Genomic DNA, 22922 nt, shown 5'->3' with positions numbered 1-22922 from the left:
CATTTGTATCAACTGGTTTACACTCAATGTAGAGAGACCGGTGATGCGACTGCTCCTAAAAAGACTGATACCGGAAATCTAAGAATTTCGGTTTTCTTTAAGCCTTTTGATTTGCGTAAGCTGGTTATTCCAGTTTTACAATTAGGTAGTTAGATTTGGAAATCAATGCATATTTATAGGTTGTATTTTACTTATGCCTACGAATAGCTGACTAAATGGACAGTCTGGTTGTCAAGTGAAAAATTAATTATTCATCTTTAATTTGGTAATTACGAATCAAGAATAGCTGCATTCAGATTCTGTAGGCATACGGACGATCGGCTCTCTCCAAGTCCGTACCTCTCTGCGTTTCCATTTTATAAACAATACGACAGCCACAATAGCCGATACCACAGCTGCGGCTATTGACATCCCAATAATGGCGGCGCTTGCATAATTTGGACCTTCTACCAAATGTATAACATCCGAGTTCTCCGTTTGCCAGGTACGGAAATGCGATGTTGAAACGCAAGTCCAGTCCCCGTAGTCCACTTCCTAAAATATTGTACTAAGAGTTTTTCTCTGCTCACTTGTCATATGCTTTTACAATTAAATGACATGCTCATCATCATCCCCATAATACGAACCTCAACTTCGCTTATAGCCAGTCCACAATATCCAGTATCTAAACCAGGGCCCTCGTATGAATATCGTCCGTCTGGTTTCATTCCAGGGGTCACTCCTAGCCCCATGTTATCCGGTCTAATAAATCTGCAATATCTCAACGGATAATCTAAGAGCGCACGGCATGCGATTACTGCTTTGCTTCCCCGAGAGACCTTCACTTCAGGTTCTACAGCCTGATACAATTGTTCTGCAAATTAGAGTTTTTTAGTTTAATCATAGATATATTGAACGTTTAATCGGAATCTTCATTACTAGGCCTCATGTGCGTACTTAGAACGTTAACTTCGGTGACAAAGTGCTGTTCTCGACCTCCGTTAACGTGAGCCATGTTACAAGTCCAAATTCCGTCGTGTTCGGCTGCAACTGCTTGCGCAACATTATAAGAGCATCTTCCCACTGTCAAGTCGTCCATAGAAATTATTTGCTGACCATTAGGTCCTCTGATCCAACAATAACCCGCTGGATACTGCGTCTGACATGATATCGCGAACGAGTGTCCCGGAGCCACTTTTAATTCTATTGTTCTTTGCATGTCTTGCCCGGGAGTTTCATCTGTTGAAAAAAATAGCAGCAGTGAAATAGTTTCAATTTACCAGGGTTCTTTCCTCACCTTCTAGGGTCGGTATCCTTCCCTCGGGCATTCTGATAAACCCGCCTATAGTTCTTCCGGAATTCAGTTGAATTTCTAATCTCCACGTGCCCACGTATTCCTCGGGCAACTCCCCCTTGATACGTAGACCACATCTGCGTTTGCTCAAATCGGTGCCAATGGTTGTATATTTCTCAGTTTCCAGTCCGGCTGAAACCTGATTGTCACGTGTTTTGTTATGATTACGGAAATTTCATGAGGAATTTTATAATATTTATTATGAATGACATAAAATCAACGACAACCAGAATCGATTCACCGTTTGGTGCAATGGCTCTGCACCAGGATGCATGAGGTATTATTCTCAAGACCTGCCAAGATATCGAGTCACCGAATGTTGTCTTTTCTGCAGATATCACAACTTCTTCACTAGGATCTAAAATCGGAGGGAATCGAATAAAGTTTCAATTAATTCTTATCTCATCACGATTTTTCCATCTGTTCAAAATTTACGTGACGTACCATCGACGTTCAGCGTATGTGTTGCGAATATTTCTGTTGTGCTACCAGCAACTGCTACTTTGCATGTCCAGACACCAAAATCTGTAGCTTTTACTCCATTTATTGAAGCTTGACATCGGTCTTTTTGGCCTGATGGAACGACGTTTCCGAGAGGGTCTTTCAATTCGCAGTACAGCATTGATGCGGGACCGCACAATATGGGCTAAAAATATTATCTATTTTTCAGACGACCGGTAACACATAATGAAAAAATACATACCACGTACCCGGCTCCGATCACTGCGGAGGATGATCTGTTTATTGGTGGATCCTGATTGATAACTGTAACTATAAAATTTTGAGTCGTGGTTTCCGTTTCGCTTGAAAGAGTGAGGATCCATCTTCCGGTATCGGCCTTTTCCGCATGAAAGATTCTCACTCCGCATTCATCATTTCCCAGAGGTACAACCTTGTCACTTATGACCTGCAGAAATTGAATGTCGTTTCAATTTCTAGAATAGGCTGAAATCATGCTAAATATATTGATAAATTTCTGAGGATTTTACCTCTGGATTGCCAGATTCAAAATTCATGGGGATAATCGTGACTGATTTTCGAGGATCAGTTAAGGTACAGTTCGTTGGGTTTTTCAAAGTATTTGGAAATATCTGAAGACGAAACGATTCACTGTTGGATACCTTAACTGCAAAATATAAGATTGTCGATCAAAAGTAGTCGAAATCAATCACTGCATAACACACTGTAATATCGTACCAGTAATTTCCGCATTATTCAATTCTATCATGAAGAACAGAAAGATGGACGGAAAAATCCAAGGGTTTTTTACAAACATTTTGGTGATCCAGAAACTGCACGTAAGCTTACGTTTCCTTATCACTATTCACAAGACCTCTCGGAATCAAAGTGAAGTGTAATGGCAAAAGATAATATAAAAATCACCCATCAAATCATTCAACGACAATGATTAATTTGAGATCTTGTTTTTATTACGTCAACATTTATAAGCAATAATTAGAACATCTTATCGTTTTTATCGGCTGTGTGTAGGTAAATCACGTTACGAATACAATTTAATCAGGTATAAAATAAGTCTTTCATTCTATTTACGTAATCGCATGTGAATTTTTTTTCACAAGAAGGACATATGTATTGTTTTTTCTCTCTACGATGATCTTTCATTTGTTCAACTATGTATATTCCACGGATATCACGTAACGATCCGTTGGGGCAATGATATTCTTTTATCGTACATACATATATTGATACAATTATAGTTCTTCAGATAACAACTGGATAATCGAAAATCCTTATCTGAAATTCTCTCAAGCTTGGAACTCTTTGGGATAAGTTACTTCGTCTACAACCACAAGGACAGGGGCCTTACAAATCGAGGGAAAGACTTGACGTCGTCTTCCCACTCCATCATGGGTACACATATCTTTCTGAATATCTTTCCGCGTATCAGGGCGCGTTGTTAGGTGGGGATTCGTTAGCGTCCGTATGGGCTTCATTCGTCGAATTAGATGATTCCCAAATCTCCGACGGTGAACTGGGTGCATCTGTTCTGGTCTAAAATAAGCGATAAACATTTTATGAGAACAATTATTAATGAAGAAATACAAAAGAAATGGGTATGAAATCCAAAATAATTTCTCACTTGTGTTTGTTCATTTTCCAAACGATCTGTCTGCAATCTCACGCTCGGTAATACGTCAGGTAGAGGTGGTGGTGCAGGTGGCTCTCCATATGCTTCGTGCAGTTCTTCAAGTCTAGTGCTTAGAGCGGATCCTCTTTGACTTGTAGCGTTCATTTTTTTCATCAACCAATCCGCCTGCTCCTCTAATCGTTTCAATCTAGCAGCTCTAGCAGCTAACACTTCCTCAGGAGTACGGGAAGTCTTGGGGACCGAGGAAGAGGGTGCCGAACACTTGGAGGTAGAAGTTGATGGTCCGTCTAATAGTGGATCAATCGTAGAGGGTGCAGATTTGGATGATAAATCTTTCTCTTTCAACTCGTCTGGTGTTTCGACATTATTTATCGATTCGTATGACGAGCAAGTCGCAAGTGAGGAAGTTTCGATTGTCGGTTCAGACGATATCACAGATTGCTCATTTGGATTCCTTCCAAGATCAGACGTCTCATTTAGTCTGGCTGATATATTATCCGATATTCTCAAAACATCATCAGAACTTCCTGGGAAGACTTCGTCTTCTTTTTCTGTTTTGGTCTTTACTTCTATATCAAAAGTTTGGATTGTGGCACAAGAACTTTGACCGGATGTCGAAGGCTCCAAGCTGGATCTAGGGCCTAGTATGAGGGGATCTCGAAACTGCACACTTTTCACTGGTGAGGGTGATTTGGACGCTGGGTAAGGTCCGATGGAGAAAACCGACACCGTGGAAATCGCGGTGGATTCAATTTCCGCTAAATTTTCAGACCCTTTTCTACCGGGCTCAGCGGTATCTCCACTTTTAACTGTAGATGTTGAGGGACTGCAAACGTTCGAAGCGGTTGTCGCAGCCTCACAGTCTTCGAAATCAAAGGACGATCTTTCACTGCCTCCGAATTTGAGGCCGTAGGGTTTGCTCGGTTTTTGCGCAGACAGGGTAGTCCGTTTTAGATCCGGTTTACTTGAACTCCACGGTTCGCTGTTTGGACTCCACTCTCGAATGTTTCTCCTGCAGCTGGGACTTCTTGTCTTGGATCTTTCACTTCCGGTCGATTTGCATGCAGTAGAATCAAGAAGACAATTGGAAGATTGCGGAAAAGCTATACTCTCTCTTGACGTAGACGCAGAGCTCGGACTGGATACTGTGTCGATTTTTATTAAACTTTGGATTACGTTAGTTAAAGCCCTGTCTAATGGGTCCAATATCTCCACCTCAGGTGTGCACTGTCAGAAATTTAATATTGTCGTAAGCAAACTGATTAGAATACGTATAAATATCTGTACAATAAAACTCTTTTCACAGCCTAGGCTATAACTCACGTCGGGCTCAGGAGTCGCAGGTCTTGGTTTGCTGGGCGGGGAATCGACTTCGATAGTTTCAGGATCAGCTTCTGTCTCAGTTTCCGGCGTAGGAGTCCGCTGTTCCAGGGTATCTGAAGAGCAGGTCTTAGACTCCGACATTTCGGTGTCTGTTGGTTGTTCGGATTCTGTATCCGGGGTCGGTACCCTAGGGCTTTCCTTTCTCGTCCTTCTGCGGGGGCTGATTCGGATTCTCTCGGCCCTTCCTTCATCCTCCTCGTCGGATTCGTCGCCACGTTCGTCACTGAAGCCGCTCTCGCCACTGATGAATGAAAAGTTGAGGACTTACAATTAGACTATAATATATAATTATTTTCGACCGATGTATGTACATAATGAATTAAAAATATTACGTACCTGTTGTTCAACGAGTCTCTAACAGCTAGCGCTTTTCGCGCTGCGAATTCGCGACGTAAACTTTTCCATTCCAGTTCGGTATTCGTGTTTTTTTGCCTCGCTGATTCCCATTTTTCCCTACAGTATTCAAGCTCCTGTTTAAGCTCCTGGAGCATTTTTCTTTTCTGCTGAAGTTCGTACCTCAATATTTTCTCGTGCGTATGAAGTTGCTGATGCTGAGCCTGCATACGTCCAACGATATTCCAAGTTTTGCTCAACTCCGATGAAACCGTCGACAATCTTTTTTCCTGAAGGAGAAAAAAGGATAGAAATGTTAAATGATTTAAAACTAGATCAAATCTGTACCTTTTTGACCAAGTTAATTATAAATTTGATACACACCTGTTCACCCAGTTTACTCTCAAGGTGTGTGTTCAGTTGTTTCATTCTGGTCATTTCTTTTTCCAGTTGTTTTTTCTCCAGGATTAATTCCTTCAACCTGATATAGGTTTTACTTACGGATATCACCAGCTGCGGTCCGGTTGGCGTGTCAACAGATTTGTAGCAGCTGTCAGGAGCTGATGAAGCCGCCGCAGAAGCCGATGGAACCTCTACTGCGTGACAGCTTAATAATTCTAACAACACGCGCCACACCTGCAGCAAGTTTCAAAGTTAAATATGAGAGAAAAAAAGTAAGGACTGAATTTTCACAAGGCGTTGCTTCGTATATTCTATTCAATTAAGGGATACGTGCCTTCGGTAAATTGTGCGCGATGTTTTCCTCCTGAATATCCTCTTCGTTCTTTTCACCCTCACTTCCGGATGTCTTCGGCTTCGTCGGACTTCGCCCCTCCACTTGTTCAACCAAATCTAATAGCAGTTTTGGCAAAGCTGCTGCTTCAGTGCCCTCCTCTCGAGCCATGTCGCTTATCAAGTCGTGATTCTCCTGGAAATTTGGTAACAACAAAATTCAACGCGCACTTCTTAAAGTCGGAACATCTTTACTCCGCATTTGTACATAGGTATGTATGTATACACACCTGCAGTAATCGAGTCAATCTGTCCAAGTCCATATCGGCTGAGGAGGCGCTTAGCAGCATCTGCGTAAAGAGGCTATTTATCACTGACATTTGGTTTTCTAGATCTCTGCAGTCTGCTTTTGTCAGGCCAAGCTGTGATTCCAAATTCGAAATTTCGGTGTCTTGGATATCGACCTAACGTTCACATAAAAATTCAACACCATTAGTATCCGATTATGAATAAAGAATTTCGCTAAAAATTAACGTTACCTTTTCGTCCGCCTTCTCCAAGTCTTCTTCGAGTGTCTTAAGTTTTTTCTGCGAAATTTCGAGCTTCTCCTTTGTTTCCACGAGTTCCTTACAAGCTTGCTCTTTAAGTTCTATTAAAACTTTTAATCTCACTTCGTACAGGGTCTTGAGGTTCCTAAGATTTTCTAATTGATGGTCAAATTCTGCCCTTGTGTCATCGAATACCAAACTGCAATTCCATCCGTCTAGTCTGGCCGAAATATGTGCCAATTGATCCTTCAATTTGTTCACCTGTTTCTCTCGAGTTACTAACATCAAGCGAGCTGTTCCGACCGCATCTTTAATTTCAGAAATCTTCTTCTCGTGTTTATCGGTGTCACGTTCAAGGTGGTAGCGAAGGTCTTCCAATTTCTCCGCCTCAGATCGGACAAAATTCTTTATCTCGTCGGATACCTATTAACAAAATTTCACCACAACAATTATTTCCGATTTCTAAGATTAGAAAAAAATTCTATTCTTACATACCCTTAATGTGTCTGATATTTGCTGAGCGGTGATTCTTCTCACTGTTTCTTGGTGCGCCTCTTTTTCCTCATGCAGTTCATTTTTCAGTCTCGCTACTTCGTCGCGTATTGAACTCTGGGCGGGATTCTCATTTGTTGATGTTTCACTGGTCTCTTCAGGGTGGTCGGATTTGAGACTATGCAACATTCGTGAGGTTTCTGAGTGCGCTTCTTTTTCGGCAGTTAATTCTCGGCGTAAACGATCCATTTCGGAAGACACGGCGGCGATTGCTCGCTGTCTAGCCTCCCTTTTCAGTGTTAATTCCTTCTTGAATTCTTCCATATTTATAGCACGACTGCCAGCTATGTCTTCGGGCATTTCTTCTGTCGATTCGAAAACGTTTTCCAATGACGTCGTGGCCTCATCATTATCGGTCTCTACGAATTAAAATTTATTTTCAATATTTCAATTGCCTTTCGAGGGTTTATTTAAATTTAGCAAATTTATCGCATCTGAATAAAAAGTACTCGTATTACCTCTTCGAATCTCCACATCGTCCTCGGTACTTGTGCTGTCCCTTTTTTCCGTTTTTACAGCAAGTTTAAGTCGCTGTATTTCTTCAAGAGCGTCTTCGAGTGCTTTGATCTGCTTCTTTTTATCGCCTATTTCTTCGGCAAGCTGCGCTCTGAGTTTTGTAGACTTCTGACTTTCCATGTTTTTAATGAGCTCTTTATCAGCCACAGATCTCTGCAGATCCAATTCTAAACCTAATATTCGGATAAGGGCGTCATCCCTCTCTGCTCGGAAAGCATTCGCCTGACTAACTACCTCGTCTTTCTTCGTGTTCGATATTTCTAACTCTGCGGCTAATCTGGCCACCTCCTCTTTGCAATCACGTAACTCCGATTCCGCTCTCTCGCCTCTGACGTTCGATATCTGAAATTTGGTAAACCTCATAAGTTTAACAATTACATCATCGTTTTGAACAATATGAGTAAAAGGGGAAAATCAACCAAATGATGTATCGTACCTGGCGCTCTTCCTTCAACCTTTGGATCGTCTGTTTCTGAATTTCGATCTCACTTCTCAGGGTTTCGTTCAATAAAAGAGTTTCTTCACTTATTTCGCTGTCTCGAATGTAGTTACACTGAACTCCTTTTTCGTGCATCAAATATTGATGGATGTTCGAGTATTGTTCGGCAGTTTCATCGGTCACGTTTTTCAGTCTTTCGCAACTAACAAGTCTATTTTCTAGTTCTTCTATCCTGGCGAGGGCATCATTGAGCTGATTTATATTTTCCCCACCTGTAATGTTGTTTTCCTCATTTTTCCCCCGGTTTTCAGCTTCGTTCTGCAATCCAAATAATCTAAGCTCTTGTTCTTGATCCACGTCGTTTTCTAATGCCGAAGATAATCGCTCTTGTAGATTCGAGTCATTTGACCACCGCGACATTCTTCGAGGGTGTTGTTCCCGTGGATTGGGAGTCCTTGTTGCCAGCAAGGACTCCAACCTGGCAACGTATAATTGATTTCGAACTTTTTCCTGATTTTCATCATCTCCTCGGTGGGTCTCTCTTCTTAGGACAATTTCCTTTTCATCGTCCTTAACGGAATTATCCCCTGAAAGTCTCGCGGATTTAAGGTCAAGGTAAAGGGCCTCAAGATGCGCCAAGGCCGCCCCGTGGGCTGCAGCAAGCTGTTGGTTAGCTGCTGCGAGGCAAGAAACCGTTCTAGAAAGTTCTGAAACCTCGCTTCTCGCTGATCCGAGATTTGAATCACCACCCGATTGCCACCCCGTCATTTGCGATGCGTAGGCTAGCTGTATTGAAAAACAAGTGTGATCCTTAAATAATCTCAAGTGCAGAATTTTCCACGAGTTAAAATTTTCGAGTTATAGGAATCAGTAATTTGAGGATTTACGTGACGGCAAAAATATTGATTGGAAATGGAGCGAAAAAAAAGTATTTCGATAATTACACCGCGATTTTCAGTTGCTATTTACGTCACACCGAAGAAAAAATCCCATCAAACTCGCGGTCGAATATCTGAAGTCACAACGACGATGATGTCGCAGATTCAGTGGTTGTATGCTAACTGATCGATGATCACTGCGGCTCCGCATCAGAAGAGTACGAAGAGTAGATCATCAAGCGCGTTTGGCAAGCGGCCGCATAAGAACGCGTGATCGTGATTCAGTCTCTACTTCACAAAGCTACCAGTCTTCCACGAAGCTCAATCAAACTCAAAAGTAAACGCGAACCCGAATAGCGAAGAATACGAGGGTATGTATATATGCGAAATACGAAACACCTTTGGACTAATGCCAAAGTAACGTTGACGCTCCGTTTCGGATGCCGACGTATTTCTTACGCCGAATGATTTATCCATAAAATACTAACCAGAGTTTCGTGATGAGGGGCATTCGCCTCGAACTGACCGAAAGATCCACGAATGCTGGAAGAACCGGGCAAACTGGGTGCCGACGGTCTATGCTGCCACCAATCATCTCTTCGGAGTGTCGCGTAAGGACTCGGACCCTAGAGGGGATGTAAAGGGATTGAATTTTGTGTTTTAGGACAAGGATTTTCAATGCTGAGATAATGTTACTGACCTGCGAGTCGATGGGGCCTTCGGTTTGCAGCCCCTGAGTCAAAACGTTGTCTTGAATTTCATCCCCTCGGCGAATCGCGCCCGAATCTCGTTGGTTCGATTGCCTATTCGATAGCGGTACGCTGCCTCCAGAGCCCATATTTTATTTTTATAAATTTCTTCGTTATTTTTTATCGTTGTCGTCGTAGTTCATCTAGTTGGATTCAACTTTCTGTGACTCGTATGGACTTGTGCGGATTGCGAATAGATCTGCGACGGTCATTCGATTATGTGAAGTAAATGTATAATAAACAAAAAACGAGCTTGTGAAGCAGGTTCAATCTTGCATGTATTGCGTAGACAGTATTTCAAACAAAGGAATATCGCTTCTATGAGAATTTAACAACACTCGAATTCGGGAGAGGTAAATTGTGAACAAATGACGTACGAATATCGTCGCCTCTGTATCTGATCTTGATAATGCCGTAGATGAAGGGGCGAGAGGACAAGAAGAGCACCAAAGGAAACTGCAGCGGGAGGAGTGTGCGACGAGAGAAAACACTAGAACATCTATAAATACGAGTCTACGTTCGATTCAAAACAACCGGATAAAATTAGCCTTACGTATATATAAAAACAAATGGCGATAATCACGTTCCAAGATGATTATACTGCATCATAGAGCGCGGTGAACCCGTTCCCGTTCGATATCCCGGGACCAAAGAACTCGTGCAAGATCGACACGTGTTATTTTCAAACACAAAAATTTCATCCCAATGTCACTGTACACACGTGAATAAACTTTACAAGAAATTTTTCCCGTCTAGTAGAAGATAGTCGGAGAAAAGAATTTTGAAATTCTTCCACGTCTGCTGACCAAGAAAACGTACTTGTGCTTTGTTCATATACGTATTGCTTTTGAACAAAGAGTTGGCTCGGTGCGTAAAATCAACGTCGCATTGCCCAAAATAAACTGTTTAGCCGAAATGGCAACAACATCACCAGCAACAACTTGAAATCCCAATTTGTTCTACAACCGCTCCGTAAATCTTGCAACCGTGAAAAATCGAATCGTTATCTACATGTATACCTATATGCATACGGAAAAAACGTATTATACCAAAAATCTATTATGAAAAATAAACAGACATACGACCCGCATAAAAAATCTAGGTAGAAATTTCTATTCAATTTGAACCTCATGCGCGCCTCTTTTGCATATTTTGCCGCCGCAATACCGCTGTTCCTTGGTGCGTGGTGTGAAATTTTGCAGAGGATACATGCATGTACACGGAGAGATAAGGAATAGCTGTAGAGGTTTACTCACGGTAAAGTTGTCGAAGTGACGGTATCCGTTCGAGTTCTGCGGCACTGTGGCCCACGGGGACACTTGCTGGCTTTAGGCCAAGCCTGCTTCGATTATAAACCACTACTAAAAATATCACTTTTGGGCCAGCGAGGGGTCGGTTTTTCTTGTGAACACGAACTATATAATCCTATTCCTCTGCCAAAGACTATCGAACGTTTCTGCGGAGCCGCGAATGACCTTCTTGCTCAGAATTCCCTCACATTTCATACGTTTCCTGCAATTGATCATCGACGCGGAAATTGCATAAATACTGGTGAATAAAATTCTGTCGCTCTCTAAATACAATTTGGAAAAAGACAGGAATCAAATATACCGGTAGTGTTCTCCACTAGATAATTAACGATCTCTTTCTTGTTTTATTTTGTTCGTTTTTTTGTTTTTTACAGAGAGCTGCACATTTCTGTATCATTAATCTTTGAAGCAGGCGCCGGCGGCTCCTGGAGGCGCCTGCACTTGATATCTCAACACCTTACTTTTTCGAACCCACAGGGGATTTTCGGCCGGATTAATATTACCCGTTCGTAGAATTTCCGCGCCTTTCTAGCATCCGACAAAACGCGTTTCGGCCAAACGCGACGCAGGCTGTGGCTTATTGTTGGCGCAACAGCAGCCGCAGTAGCAGCTTCCGTGATATTTTTAGCCGTGCTTCATATATCTATGGTGCTTCGTTGAGGCGTGGTGGAACAGGAGCCTGTCGACGTATATGCTTCAATAATGTTTTTTTACTTCCTTCACTCAGGTCCTAAAGGTCAATGAGATTCCTTTGAAGTGCGCACCCTCCCTAGGACATTATTTATTTTTGCCTTGACTGTGGAAATCAGTATCACGATTTTCGCACATACGTGTAATTTTTATTGTTCGATTCATACGGTGTTGTGCACGTACATCACAACATGGTCTAAAATTTTGTTCTTGAAATAGGATTTCTGAGCCGGCGTTTGTTAATGGGGATCAAACGTTTCACACGCGTCGAGGTCACCAGAAATCTTTAATGATAGCAGCGAATGACTTCGCTTGAACGAATTGAGAATTCTCCCTCCTTGACTTCTGGACAAGTCTTACCATTAACGAGGACCAAACAAAACCGCTACTTTGTCAAGGAAAAATAATTGTCGGTTGAAGACTTTATTGGGTGGTATTGTAAAATATAACATTTAGGAGAGGGTCAGTAGATGTACAGTTCGCTGACATTATCCTGGTACAAGAGGAGATTGTGACTGGAGATTTTCACTCTTGAAGTCAAAGATTTTCGAACGTTGCCGTGGATTCATCTCTAGTACCATAGATCTAGTACCTGGACAATAATAGCAGTTCAATATATCTATGGTAGCAGTTTTATTAATTAGATTTTAGTATTTTCGAGCTGGAAACACGTACCTGATTATAGCGAACTTGACGTTGCTGCCCTGTATGACAATTGCGGATGGTTTGGACTGAGGTGTCTTTGTCTCATCGTTGATCGCGAGAGTCGTAATCTTGTTTTCTGTTTCTATTTCATTCTGCAGTTCCTCTCCCAACTTCTCTGCCACTTCCAGAGGTTCAAGGACAGTGTCTTTATGAAAGTCTTCGTCATTATCCGTTTTCAGTGCTGCATGATCTTCGAAGCTACTCCTGGTGGTATTCCAGATATGGTGAGTCTGCGTTTCGACATCCGCAACAATCTGCGTTTTTTCAGACACGAATCCATCCACTACACCACTCTCCGTCCCCGGCACCTCCTGTTCGTTTTTTGTCGGAAGAAGCTTCTCCTCCGACACGTAATCCCCAAATGAAGCTCGATCCTTATTTAAGAAAAAATGTATACCACCAATTTCTCCAAAATCCTTATATATTCTCACATTTGTGGGACATTGTGAATCCTTGCGGTTTTGTTCTATCGCTGGCCGATGGTTTTCTTCTTCGGGATGATTAGCCGTTTCCAAAGTACTGACAACTGGCTGTTGTTCATCTTCAGCCTTAGCCAAACGCTGGATTAAAATCTGCTCAATGAAAAATCTCACGGTATTAATTTGGAAGGGAAATTCGAAATGGTTTCATCTTTGTACCTGCAGTAATGATTACCTCTTTTCCCGATGCGTCTGTAATTTTTACCGTTCGTTTCGTTGCCAACGATTTTAGCATTTCTCCAACAAAGCTCTCGTAGGCTCGGAGTTTTGCGGCTATACTACATTTAGTACCCTCTGCGAGGGCCAAATCTCTTTCGAGTCTGGCTACCCTTTCTGCTAAAGAGGCATTGTGAGTTGCTAGAAACCGCGTCTGGTGGGGCAGGAAATATAGCTTTGCAAATTGTCCTGGGAAGCGGGATAGACTACAGGAAAACTTACACGACCTATTCCATTTCCTGAAATCTTCTCCCGCGGCCTTCCACAGCTCTTACAAGTACGAGGGAAACGAGGGTTGCTGGGGATTGACTTTGAAGGTCGTACAGACAGGAGACTTTGATCTGACAGTACTATTTTGGGGGGAGGCGCCCATCCGTAGGCGTCTGGTTGGTCAGCGTAGGTCTAGGTACGGGGTGAATATAAAAGAATATAACATCTAGAAATCAGTCTGTAACGTTGTCTCTTGTAATTAAAATTCGTCACCTCTCGTTTGTCTAGAATGGAATTGCTTATCGCGTACTCGGGCACATGAAGCGCGTGTTTCGCTTCGTTGACATCCTCTTCTCGAAAGAACCGGAAGTATGAGCTCACTGCTAGTACCTGAATTTCCTTACTAATGTAGACTAATTGATAATCGGTGTTCAAAGTTGCCTAGGAAAAGTCATCGGAATGAGAAGCTAAAATGATCGGGCTTACAAAGACACAATAATAATACCTCCTGATGGAAGACGCGCGGGAAGAGAATCGTCCTCTTAGGTAAGGAGACCGCTCGCGGTGCTACGAGAGCGTATTCAAAAGTCAAATAATGTTGGAGGTTCATCCACCCTCGCGGAAAAATTCCGATCCAATCACGCGTAGAAGCCTGAGCCACCTGCAATCCTTATTTCTGGTTCAAAAAACTGAGGGGTTGATATTTAGGGGAACGTGAGACTTTTTACTTACGTGTCCGTGCAGGGTGTAGTCAATACAGATGTCCTCATTTATCGAATACTTTGTTCTGAGATTTTCGAAAGTTACGGTTATTGGATGGTGCTGGGGGCAGCAATCCGTGTTCCAAGTGCCGCAGCACTGCGTCATTTTTGTACCCTGTACTCGGGCTTCGGTTCAAAGATCGTTCTTTTAACCGCGCCGGAAACAGTAGCTGCTGCGGACATCCGATATCTTTGGTTTATCGGCGCCACTTCAAAGACCGTTTTTAGTCCACGTATGCCTGCAGCTGAACGTACGACATCGGAGAATAGGGGTAGGTCCGGTTTAGCTTATTACACGAAATGATGGAAAGAAACAATTATGAAAAGAACAGCAAAATTCGGTTGTCAATACCGCGGCCTACGCGATCATTTAAAATTGAAAATTGAACGATTCATATTTTTGGAACTCTCGTTCAAAGTTTCGGCGTATTCATGAATAAAACTTTTTTTCGCAGCTGTGACGTTACAACGTATGTATGTAAGTACGTACTTATACATATGTATACAACGTATGCTCACAGTTGCCAGAATTGAGATCCGCCACAAGTTGGCGATTCACTGGGGCGATTGCTTCTTACGTTGCGTCCTAGCGTCCTAAGATCTCGTACGTCGAAAGCTCCGCGAGAAATGGGGGGCTAGCATTTGATGCGAAATAACTTGGAGACTCTTGTGGGCGTTGATAACTTCGAAATCGCGATTTGGTTGAAAAATGACGAATCGCAATCACAATAAACGTGACTCGAGGAATTCCGTAGAGGCGTTTGGCGATCTCGGAGGAATAGGATTGAATAAAATAAACCATGACTAATAACGCCGCGAGAGAGAATGGCGTTACATATCTCTGGGATACTGTAGTTAACGGAAACTTTTTTTTCTAATCGGTTAACGAAAAGGGAAAGATAAAATTAATTAGTACGGTTCCTGTAATTATTATTATATTACAATATAAATACTTTATTATCATACACGCAGTTGAGTATCTGTATTAATGTACACATGACATACAGATATGCGAAAAAAGTTTTTCAAATATAAGTATCTTGTTATTTTAACATTTTATCGCAACGATTCGAATTTAGGTATAGTATATTTTTACAAGTGTTTATATGATACTAGATATTCTCTATATTTATAAAAGTAATAATATAATACCAGGTTTATTTTCTTTTTTTTTATGCAAAGGCACCACATACAATATATATTATGTATGTATATGTGAAAATTACGCGTAACGTACTGACGTACATTCATAGTACTAGAAAGTGAGAATCTGACGTGGATAAATGCTTCTCAACATGGTCTTAATTTGTCACTTTTGACATAGGCTATCAACTTCCATTTATGCATTAAAACCAACGACCTAAATAATAAGAAACTTATTACTGACAGGGTGAAAGATTTACGATTCCGATGTAAATCGCTCATTTTTAACTAGGAGTTCACGTAAGTAACACGCACGTAATTACAACATGGGCCAAAGGTTTTAATCATAATACGTGTCTTTAGCGTAAACAGTTTAATAGAATGAGTTGTGAATGAATAGCTGGCGGCTCCAGAAAATAGGCAGACCTATTGTTATAAAAGCATTAGCGTTTATTTGTATTGTGAGTTTCTAGATCTTGGCAATTTAGTTTCTGTTACCCACCCCGAACCGATATTCAAAGATCACTTATGGGCAGTTTGCAAGCGTAAAAATGAATGGAGCGAAAATGGAATGAAAAAACAATTAAGAAAAAAAAAAAAAAAGTAGTCTAACTTTTAAAATTTGAAACGTGAAAAAAATCAGATTGAGTATTTGAGCGTTTGAATTCATTGCTTCATTTAGCTCGATATCACGTAATTTAAGCACACCAGTAATAAGTAACAAGCCCCATTAAGGCTTGACCCAACGTCATAGTATGAATCGATTATTGAAACTTGCTCCGCGATCCTGATCAGATGAAGGTACAGGGAAATAAAAACGAATCTTATAGTGTGTCGGAAAGCACCATGACTATCGGTGCAGGCTGCTGCGGCTTCGGTTCCTCTGTCGTTGCAAAAGGTGTAACAACTTGCATGTTAACTGATATATACAGGGGATAGGTCAACTGTTTGTCAAGCGCCATTACTTGTTTCTGAAAAAAAAAAAAAACACACACACAACAGTCAAGTAATTATACCAGTCATTCATGAGATGATGTCATGGGTAAGTATTAAGTACAAAAGATAGGACGAACCTCTTCGTTTTTGTGCAAGGATAATCTGAGCATTCCAGTATTCTGAATGTGTTTCACCTGTCGCTGTTCATCTAAGGAAATTAAGCTCACTCTGAAAAAAGTATAATGAGAAACTTTTTCACAGCATCGCTGAGAGTTATCTAGTGCTATATAAACCATGTGCTCACTTTACGATGATATTATGCTTCGCGTGATTAGATTGTATGTGTTCCGTGTCTGTTCTATGATTTAGTTTAATTCTTAAAGTCGTTGTATCCAAAGAGGTAACAATATCTAGTCCAAAATGGAATGCCGTCCAACGCCAGATGTGCTCCCCACCCTTTTCTACACACCTACCACATCTGAAGCATCCTCGGGCAAATTCCTCTTCACTCATCTGCCTCGGACTGCAAGAAGAAATGTTTTTTTTTGTATGCACTAGTGGCTCCACTACTTCACAGATGATGCAAAATAAATACCTAGGGATATCGGATTCGGTTGAAAACAAGGAACAAATGGTGAAAATGTTGTCCAGATATCTAAGGGGATTATTTTCCTAAATCAATTCATTTCCCCAGATGCGTTATTGGAAAACCCTTTGGTCAATACTTCTACATGAGCGAGCAATTTCGAAACTATTCCCATTCTCTATTAATACATATGTATGGCGATATAGTATAAAGACTAGCAGCGCACTCTTTCACATCAAATACTTTTAGTCGATTTAGACAGAGTTGCAAATCAGCTCTTGACAAGATGTCAACCATACATTATACTCACCAACTCCATTTTCAGTATATCCGTTTGAAACGCGATCGACTTGATGACTTCTTGTGGTAAGAATTCCGTTAAAATGGAGTCGGTGAATTAATAGGTCTGCTTTAACAAATAATAACATCAGAATTGAAGAGAGATGCAACTTGCTTGTAAACTATTACCTATGGGCAAACTTTCATGAACAAAAATGTTTACGAGTGAAGAACTGGTCGATTTTTCTCCTCGGGTGAAGTACTCAAAAGTCTGGTCTAGCTGGCGGGTCAGCCATAGAATTGCATTTGATTTTACACTCACCCACAGTCTTTGCCTGCGTCAATTTGCAGAAGGTGATGCCACTGTTCTTTGTAAGCATCGTGTAGCCAGTCAGGGGGGATTAGATTATCACCATACAAAATTTTGATGTCTTGATGATGAAGAAGTAAGTATTTCATCCTCAACGACTTGAACGGTGCAGCGTATTCTTTGCCCTCCTCCGTGGTAAGGAATGGCTCTGTCCACGTGTGGTTCATGAAAAATTCTTCTATTTGCATAATTTCTTGCTTCTTCTGCAGATGAATGAACAACCTGCAGGATAATGAATTATACAGTTTTTTCGACCTTCTGCTGATGTTAAAAAATTCAAAAATATCGATTAACCCTAACTCACCATATCCTAAGCATCATGTAAATGCAAAATTCTGTTTGCATGACGACAAGATCCGGACTAGTGATTAATTCAACCATTAAATCTGGTGTGATTTCATTCAGAATTTCGGGATGAAGCCACCCATATCCAAGTAAATTGACTTCGAGCCACCGTTTAGCAGCCTTCTTTACAACAGGGACCCCATATGACGCAGCGGCATTGTGATAAGCTACTACAGTTTTGATGTTTGTTGTTTCTACCATAATTTCTGTACATTGGTCAATCAAACTTTGTAACTGGAATAATGTAGCTGTTGCAAGTATTGATATTACATCCTTTGGCTCCAAACTAAGTTCGTCAAGATACAGAGAACCTAGCACAGTTCCCAGAGCTGGAACAAATTGTGTTTTAAATGAAAGAGATGGAAAGAATTGATCTATTCGCTTAGCATATTGTGATTTTGCATAGTTTTGTAGTCAGTGAATATTCACAAAATTTATTCAAGCCATACTCACAGTCCAAGGTGATATTTGGATCTGTTATCTCTACGCTGACTACTTTTTCATTAGCTTCTCGCCAACACCCAGAGAACATACTTGAAAAGTAGGGGCTCTGATGGTCGGATAAAAAACAAAAAGTTATAAAAATTGTACGTAATTCCAGTAGTTTTAGAACCACAGCCATTTGAGATATTCAGAGTGATCACCTGAGTTATATAGACTTTGTGCAGCCTCCAAGCTTTTCCCAACATCAGGACAGTGACGTCACTACCTTTTTCTTCTTGGAATAGGGTTTTGTAAATATACTGTGCTGTTGTCAACAATTTTCTTCTAAAATGGAAAATAATACATCAATGTGAGCGAGAGAGTTGATATGGGAATTCTGATGAGATATGATGGGCAGGTTTCACCATGTTTGAAGTGTGTATAAATGGTTCATGATCTGTGGTTATTCTACATCCATTGCAATTAGGGATTAGGGATTGCCATTGACAACTATACTTGAACCAAGTTGTTTATTCAATTATTTTCATACTTTTTTGGTGTTTGTAAGGTCCTGTCGATGAATTCTGATTCTGGATCCAAATCGTCTTCTTCTATACATTTTCGCTTGCGAGTTCGATAAACGGAATTCACTGCAATATTTGATACGGATGCAATCCTGCTCGCATAACTGCCCATAACTGCAGATCTATTTTTTTTACGAATATTCAAATTATTTCCCACGACGGTTCTAGTTTTTTATGTTTATTTTTATAAATGATTCTGCCTAATTTATATTCTTGCTCAATCGAGATAATTGTGAAATGACAGCGAGGTGATCCGCCTGCACCCAAAACGTAAACATTTTGTGCGATGTGTTCGTATATACACACACATAAGCGCAGCTGTTTTTGGCTATATATTGCTATGAAGTCATTCGAGCATCCGCAAGTGGACCACCTGACAGCCTGATCAGAACCTGACAACCGTTTTGGTCCTCCACAATGTGGCGCCATCGGAGTCATGACTGTTGGAAATTGGAACTACTTTTGCCGCCAGTAGCTCAGAGGGAATCGTTTGACTCCCTCATTTCATGAAATTTCACACATGATCGGTGAGATCTCAGAATATTCGTATCAGCAACAACACGTTGAACAATTTACTCATCATTTTCGCAAATGGCGAACCTTGCGGAAAATGGATTTTTTTTGTCTGAAATTTCGAACAAGAACTCCAGAAAAACCGGTAAAACCCAGTCAGATTCGCACTACAAAAGTCAGGTTCACGACAAACAAATTGACTCAGTTTCAGAGTGAGATGAGTGAGTGAGTAACATCAGCTATAGATCTTGATATGACCCCCTGAAAACATAACCCAAATCGTTGGTAGAAAAATTGGATACAAATCTCGCAACTCTGCAAAAATCGTAGAAAATTCCACCCATGATTCAAATGGTCTGAAAAATTCTGAATTCGCATAACGATTTCTCGGGAATTTTTCCGAAATCTTCAAAATGGTATACGATGCCGAAATCGAATTGATTTTTTATGTGTAACAAATAACTCTGGAAACTCCGCAAAATCCGATACTCTTGGGTGGGGGGTCGAACTTCACGTAGGCAGCCCCCCCCCCCCCCCCCCCCCCCCTCTCAAATTTCAATGCGCGATAACTTTGAATAAAACGAGGCAAACAGAAAAAAAGATAGGGCAATCATGGGCAATCCGTGTGATTTATTCAAAAAAATTTCTGACGTTTGGGGGGGCTAACTTCACATGGGTCAAGTTGTTCCGTCAGAGGGATCCCGGTAAAGTTAACTCGAAGAAAATGCCAAGGGAGCAAAATGTTGCACGAGTTTACACTACAAGGGTTCAAATTTTTTCAGAATTTTCGTGAAGAAAAAAAAAATTTATTACCTCTCGAGTCGGAACGATGATGAGCACGAGTGACTCAAGTCGCAAATGATGAGACTGGGGACAAAATATTAGTTAGATAAACTTTTCTGCTTTATTATTTATAATTGGGTTTTTAATTTTTCGAAGAAGGTCATGACGGAAAAATTTCTTGAATATTTTCAATTATCGTCCGGGTCCATTACCAGGTCCAGAAAAAATCATGAATATTTTCAAAAAAACGAAGAGGAAGCTGAGTCTGTCCCTTTCCGAATGCCGTTCGTAAAGTCCGATTACTTTTCGTTTTTACTGAACTATCTAACTTTGAGTATGGCTAGAAATTTTGGCAAGTGTGTGCAAACTTTAAAGCGGGTAAGTTTACGAAAAGTTTCTAATCGACCATTTTAATAGAAAAAAGATTCTTAGAATAATTAATATATTTGTATATTTGAATGCTTCTTTTTAACTGTTTCAATTTCCTTCTGTGAGGAAAAAATTTTCGTTGTTTTATACAAAAAATATTATTTTAAATAGTTACGAATTATCTAAGAATGCGTTGAAGAAAATGGGTTTTGTTTATTTCCACTACGGCATACATTTGTTCAAAGTTTGAAAAAATACATGTTTCATGATAGCATATAGCTCGGAAACCAACATACTTTCATAATTGTGCCAAAATTGTATCATGGTAAGAAAAAAATTTAGATACAAACAATTTTGTTCGCAAGAATTTCATAAAGCCATGTAGCTCCTCATTTTCAATAGCTTTCAGTAGCCCCTAAAGCATATAAGATTTTCAGATCAATCGGTCTAGTCAATCCCGAAAAAACTTTTTTTGTTCTGTTTTTTACATATGTTTGTTTTCGCGCAAAACAATTGAGCTACTGATCTGAAACTTTCAATTTCTTATTGATAGTACTTTGTTAGTACCTACGTATCCTCCAAGTATCATTAGGTTTCCTGGTGCCGATTCACTGTGCTTATATATGTATATAGTCCTAGGGCCATTCTAAGAAAATTATCAAATTTATTCCACGAATTCTGATTTAGGAACGCCAAACGCTCAAGACGCTGAAGTTTGTGATATTTCTAGCTCGGATTTTATCAGGCCAGATTTGGTTTTAATCCGACTTTTTCCGCCGGCATTTTTCCCGAATTGACTTCGATTAGGCTATAAGGACCGATTTTATCAACCAGTTGGAAGTCTTACGTCGGAAATTTATGAAAATAATATCAGACGTAATGATCTGCGTTTGGTTGAGCGAAGCCATGTAACCCTCAATTCAGACATGAGCAACCAGGTTCTATAGGTCGGATCTTTTGCCCGTAATTACTATATCGCGAACTGATAGGGCTCTATTTTTGTGTGAGTTAGTGAAAAATCCGGCATTGCGGTATGCCTGGTATGGCAATAAGTGAATTACGATTCTTGTGTGAAAACTGGATAATGTAACATTCGAGAATTACGAAGTGCTACTGTACCGGAAATTACATCAAATCTGTACCTGTTGCGAGCAGCTTTCGTTTGCGAAAGTCGGCGGTAGCTGAGACGACGCTTCTTCGTAATCGGCCGATGGTTTTTCACCTGTTGTCTATTCATTATGGCGACGCTTGAATACGGCTCAGCACAACAGTGGTAACGTGAAAAACTGAATTACGAAGCTCGAACAAATTAAATAAACTTTGTAATTGTTGACAGCTACACTGTTCACAGCGTAGCGAACCAAGAAACAAATGGTCGATCCACACCTCGAATCTCGCTGGATCGACTTCGCCAATTCTATTTCATGCTAAAAACATCGGATACATTCTTAGTATCCTAACTCAGTGTGGTCGTGTGGAGATGTTTTCGGGAGGGTAGTACGAATGTGGCGACTCGCTGCCGCGAGTTTTGAGTATGCCATGTGATCATAGAGCTTTTACCCACTAGGCTTCGCATTGCTCCGCGCGCATGCGTTTCGATGCTGCAGCGGCCCGTACGAGTCATTCGAATTTTCGTGTAATTGTGGTTCGCGTCCGTGTGCTTCAAATTGGTATAAGTGACAGCTGATCCGCAGCCTCGTAAAAATAAATCAATTACTAATTCAAACTAAATTTGTTCGTTTGTACCTGACCAGAGCCCCCTTCACCACACTTCAATGAGTTGTCCCAAGCAGTTTCAGGGTGATCTGTTGTTTTATCGAGGAGTGATTTGAAATATGCGATTGCGTTCACACGGACGCCACACAACTATGGAAAAATAAGCGGTGGTGGGGGTCGCTGGGACAGCCTTAAACATAACATATTTTAGCAAGATTAAGTGCATTGCTCATATTGAACCAAATAATCAATAATCGTCTGGATGGGATATACAAGATTCAATGTTTTTTTTTTATTGTTCCTCGTGGATCCGAGGAGCTGATTATATTTATTACTTGTAAAGATATGTATAGTATTCACAAGGGGGTCTCATTCGTCGGATAGTCATATTATCAATAAAATTCATAAAAAATAATTTGTAAATAACGGAAAAAAACAGCTATTGTAAGTTACATTTGAAAATTAAAAAAAAAGAGTACATATAGTAAGTGATTTAAGTATTTTTCCATTTTAAATTTCTTATTTACTAGTTCGGAACGTTTCTGACATTGCTTCTTCAATCTTACAATAGATAATTATAAAATAAAGACAGCCCGGATTGTATTACCGGACGTATAGTTTGTAATATTTATAAATATATAAACGTGACTGTGATATTTTTTTCACACAGTGCACTACATAGAATATTATATAATAAAATATGTATACGATTTTCATGGGAACGAAAATCTTGAGCTCTACATACACAATGTTTCTATCTACATATTCATTAGTCTAGTATTGGCCTCGTGTGAAATTCAGCTTATTACTTAAATCAAACTATCAATCAATACACATTTATCCTTACAAATATCTCTTTAAAATTAGTATTTTGTATCACAGCGTACACTGTACACTCTCCGCTGATTTATAGCAAAATCATGAAACGCTA

The 22922-nt window shown here is 40.5% G+C and overlaps 4 protein-coding genes across 8 annotated transcripts; all 4 read right to left on the bottom strand.

Moving 5' to 3' along the window:
* Positions 1-162: 162 nt before the first annotated feature.
* Positions 163-2672, bottom strand: LOC105693637. The gene is made up of 9 exons (XM_020856783.2): positions 2531-2672; positions 2323-2459; positions 2037-2240; positions 1778-1979; positions 1561-1691; positions 1277-1472; positions 937-1218; positions 627-853; positions 163-534 (listed from the first exon to the last, which is right to left on the bottom strand). Exons 1-9 carry the CDS (start codon positions 2607-2609, stop codon positions 277-279), a joined length of 1716 nt encoding a protein of 571 aa, XP_020712442.2. The 5' UTR covers positions 2610-2672; the 3' UTR covers positions 163-276.
* Positions 2673-2741: 69 nt separating this feature from the next.
* Positions 2742-10981, bottom strand: LOC105693667 (protein FAM184A). Of its 2 annotated transcripts, XM_012413743.3 has the most exons (14): positions 10830-10981; positions 9525-9772; positions 9313-9450; positions 7944-8732; positions 7450-7849; positions 6935-7350; positions 6431-6862; positions 6182-6355; positions 5896-6087; positions 5544-5795; positions 5163-5449; positions 4767-5067; positions 3435-4670; positions 2742-3346 (listed from the first exon to the last, which is right to left on the bottom strand). In XM_012413743.3, the coding sequence occupies exons 2-14, from the start codon at positions 9660-9662 to the stop codon at positions 3239-3241; spliced, it is 4863 nt and encodes a 1620-aa protein (XP_012269166.2). In that variant the 5' UTR covers positions 9663-9772; positions 10830-10981; the 3' UTR covers positions 2742-3238. The 2 variants fall into 2 exon arrangements, with proteins under 2 accessions (XP_012269166.2, XP_012269169.2); XM_012413746.3 differs by lacking the exons at positions 9313-9450; positions 9525-9772; positions 10830-10981 and adding an exon at positions 8891-9049.
* Positions 10982-11962: 981 nt separating this feature from the next.
* On the bottom strand, positions 11963-14750 carry LOC125501331. Of its 3 annotated transcripts, XM_048656665.1 has the most exons (8): positions 13916-14750; positions 13689-13844; positions 13457-13624; positions 13196-13375; positions 12933-13127; positions 12710-12850; positions 12249-12652; positions 11963-12165 (listed from the first exon to the last, which is right to left on the bottom strand). In XM_048656665.1, exons 1-8 carry the CDS (start codon positions 14048-14050, stop codon positions 12159-12161), a joined length of 1386 nt encoding a protein of 461 aa, XP_048512622.1. In that variant the 5' UTR covers positions 14051-14750; the 3' UTR covers positions 11963-12158. The 3 variants fall into 3 exon arrangements, with proteins under 3 accessions (XP_048512622.1, XP_048512621.1, XP_048512623.1); XM_048656664.1 differs by having other exon boundaries at positions 12249-12850; XM_048656666.1 differs by having other exon boundaries at positions 12249-12850; positions 13689-13852; positions 13916-14022.
* Positions 14751-14871: 121 nt separating this feature from the next.
* Positions 14872-21549, bottom strand: LOC105693650 (protein germ cell-less). Of its 2 annotated transcripts, none has more exons than XM_048656663.1 (8): positions 21418-21549; positions 18248-18371; positions 18057-18153; positions 17563-17932; positions 17211-17480; positions 16328-16546; positions 16161-16251; positions 14872-16058 (listed from the first exon to the last, which is right to left on the bottom strand). In XM_048656663.1, the coding sequence occupies exons 1-8, from the start codon at positions 21510-21512 to the stop codon at positions 15912-15914; spliced, it is 1413 nt and encodes a 470-aa protein (XP_048512620.1). In that variant the 5' UTR covers positions 21513-21549; the 3' UTR covers positions 14872-15911. The 2 variants fall into 2 exon arrangements, with proteins under 2 accessions (XP_048512620.1, XP_012269129.2); XM_012413706.3 differs by lacking the exon at positions 21418-21549 and adding an exon at positions 18577-18929.
* Positions 21550-22922: the final 1373 nt, after the last annotated feature.

This window comes from Athalia rosae, chromosome 6, assembly GCF_917208135.1.
Source record: "Athalia rosae chromosome 6, iyAthRosa1.1, whole genome shotgun sequence".
Lineage (NCBI taxonomy): Eukaryota > Metazoa > Arthropoda > Insecta > Hymenoptera > Athaliidae > Athalia > Athalia rosae.
Note: the sequence above shows the minus strand (reverse complement) of the source record. Positions and strands in the feature narration are given on the sequence as shown.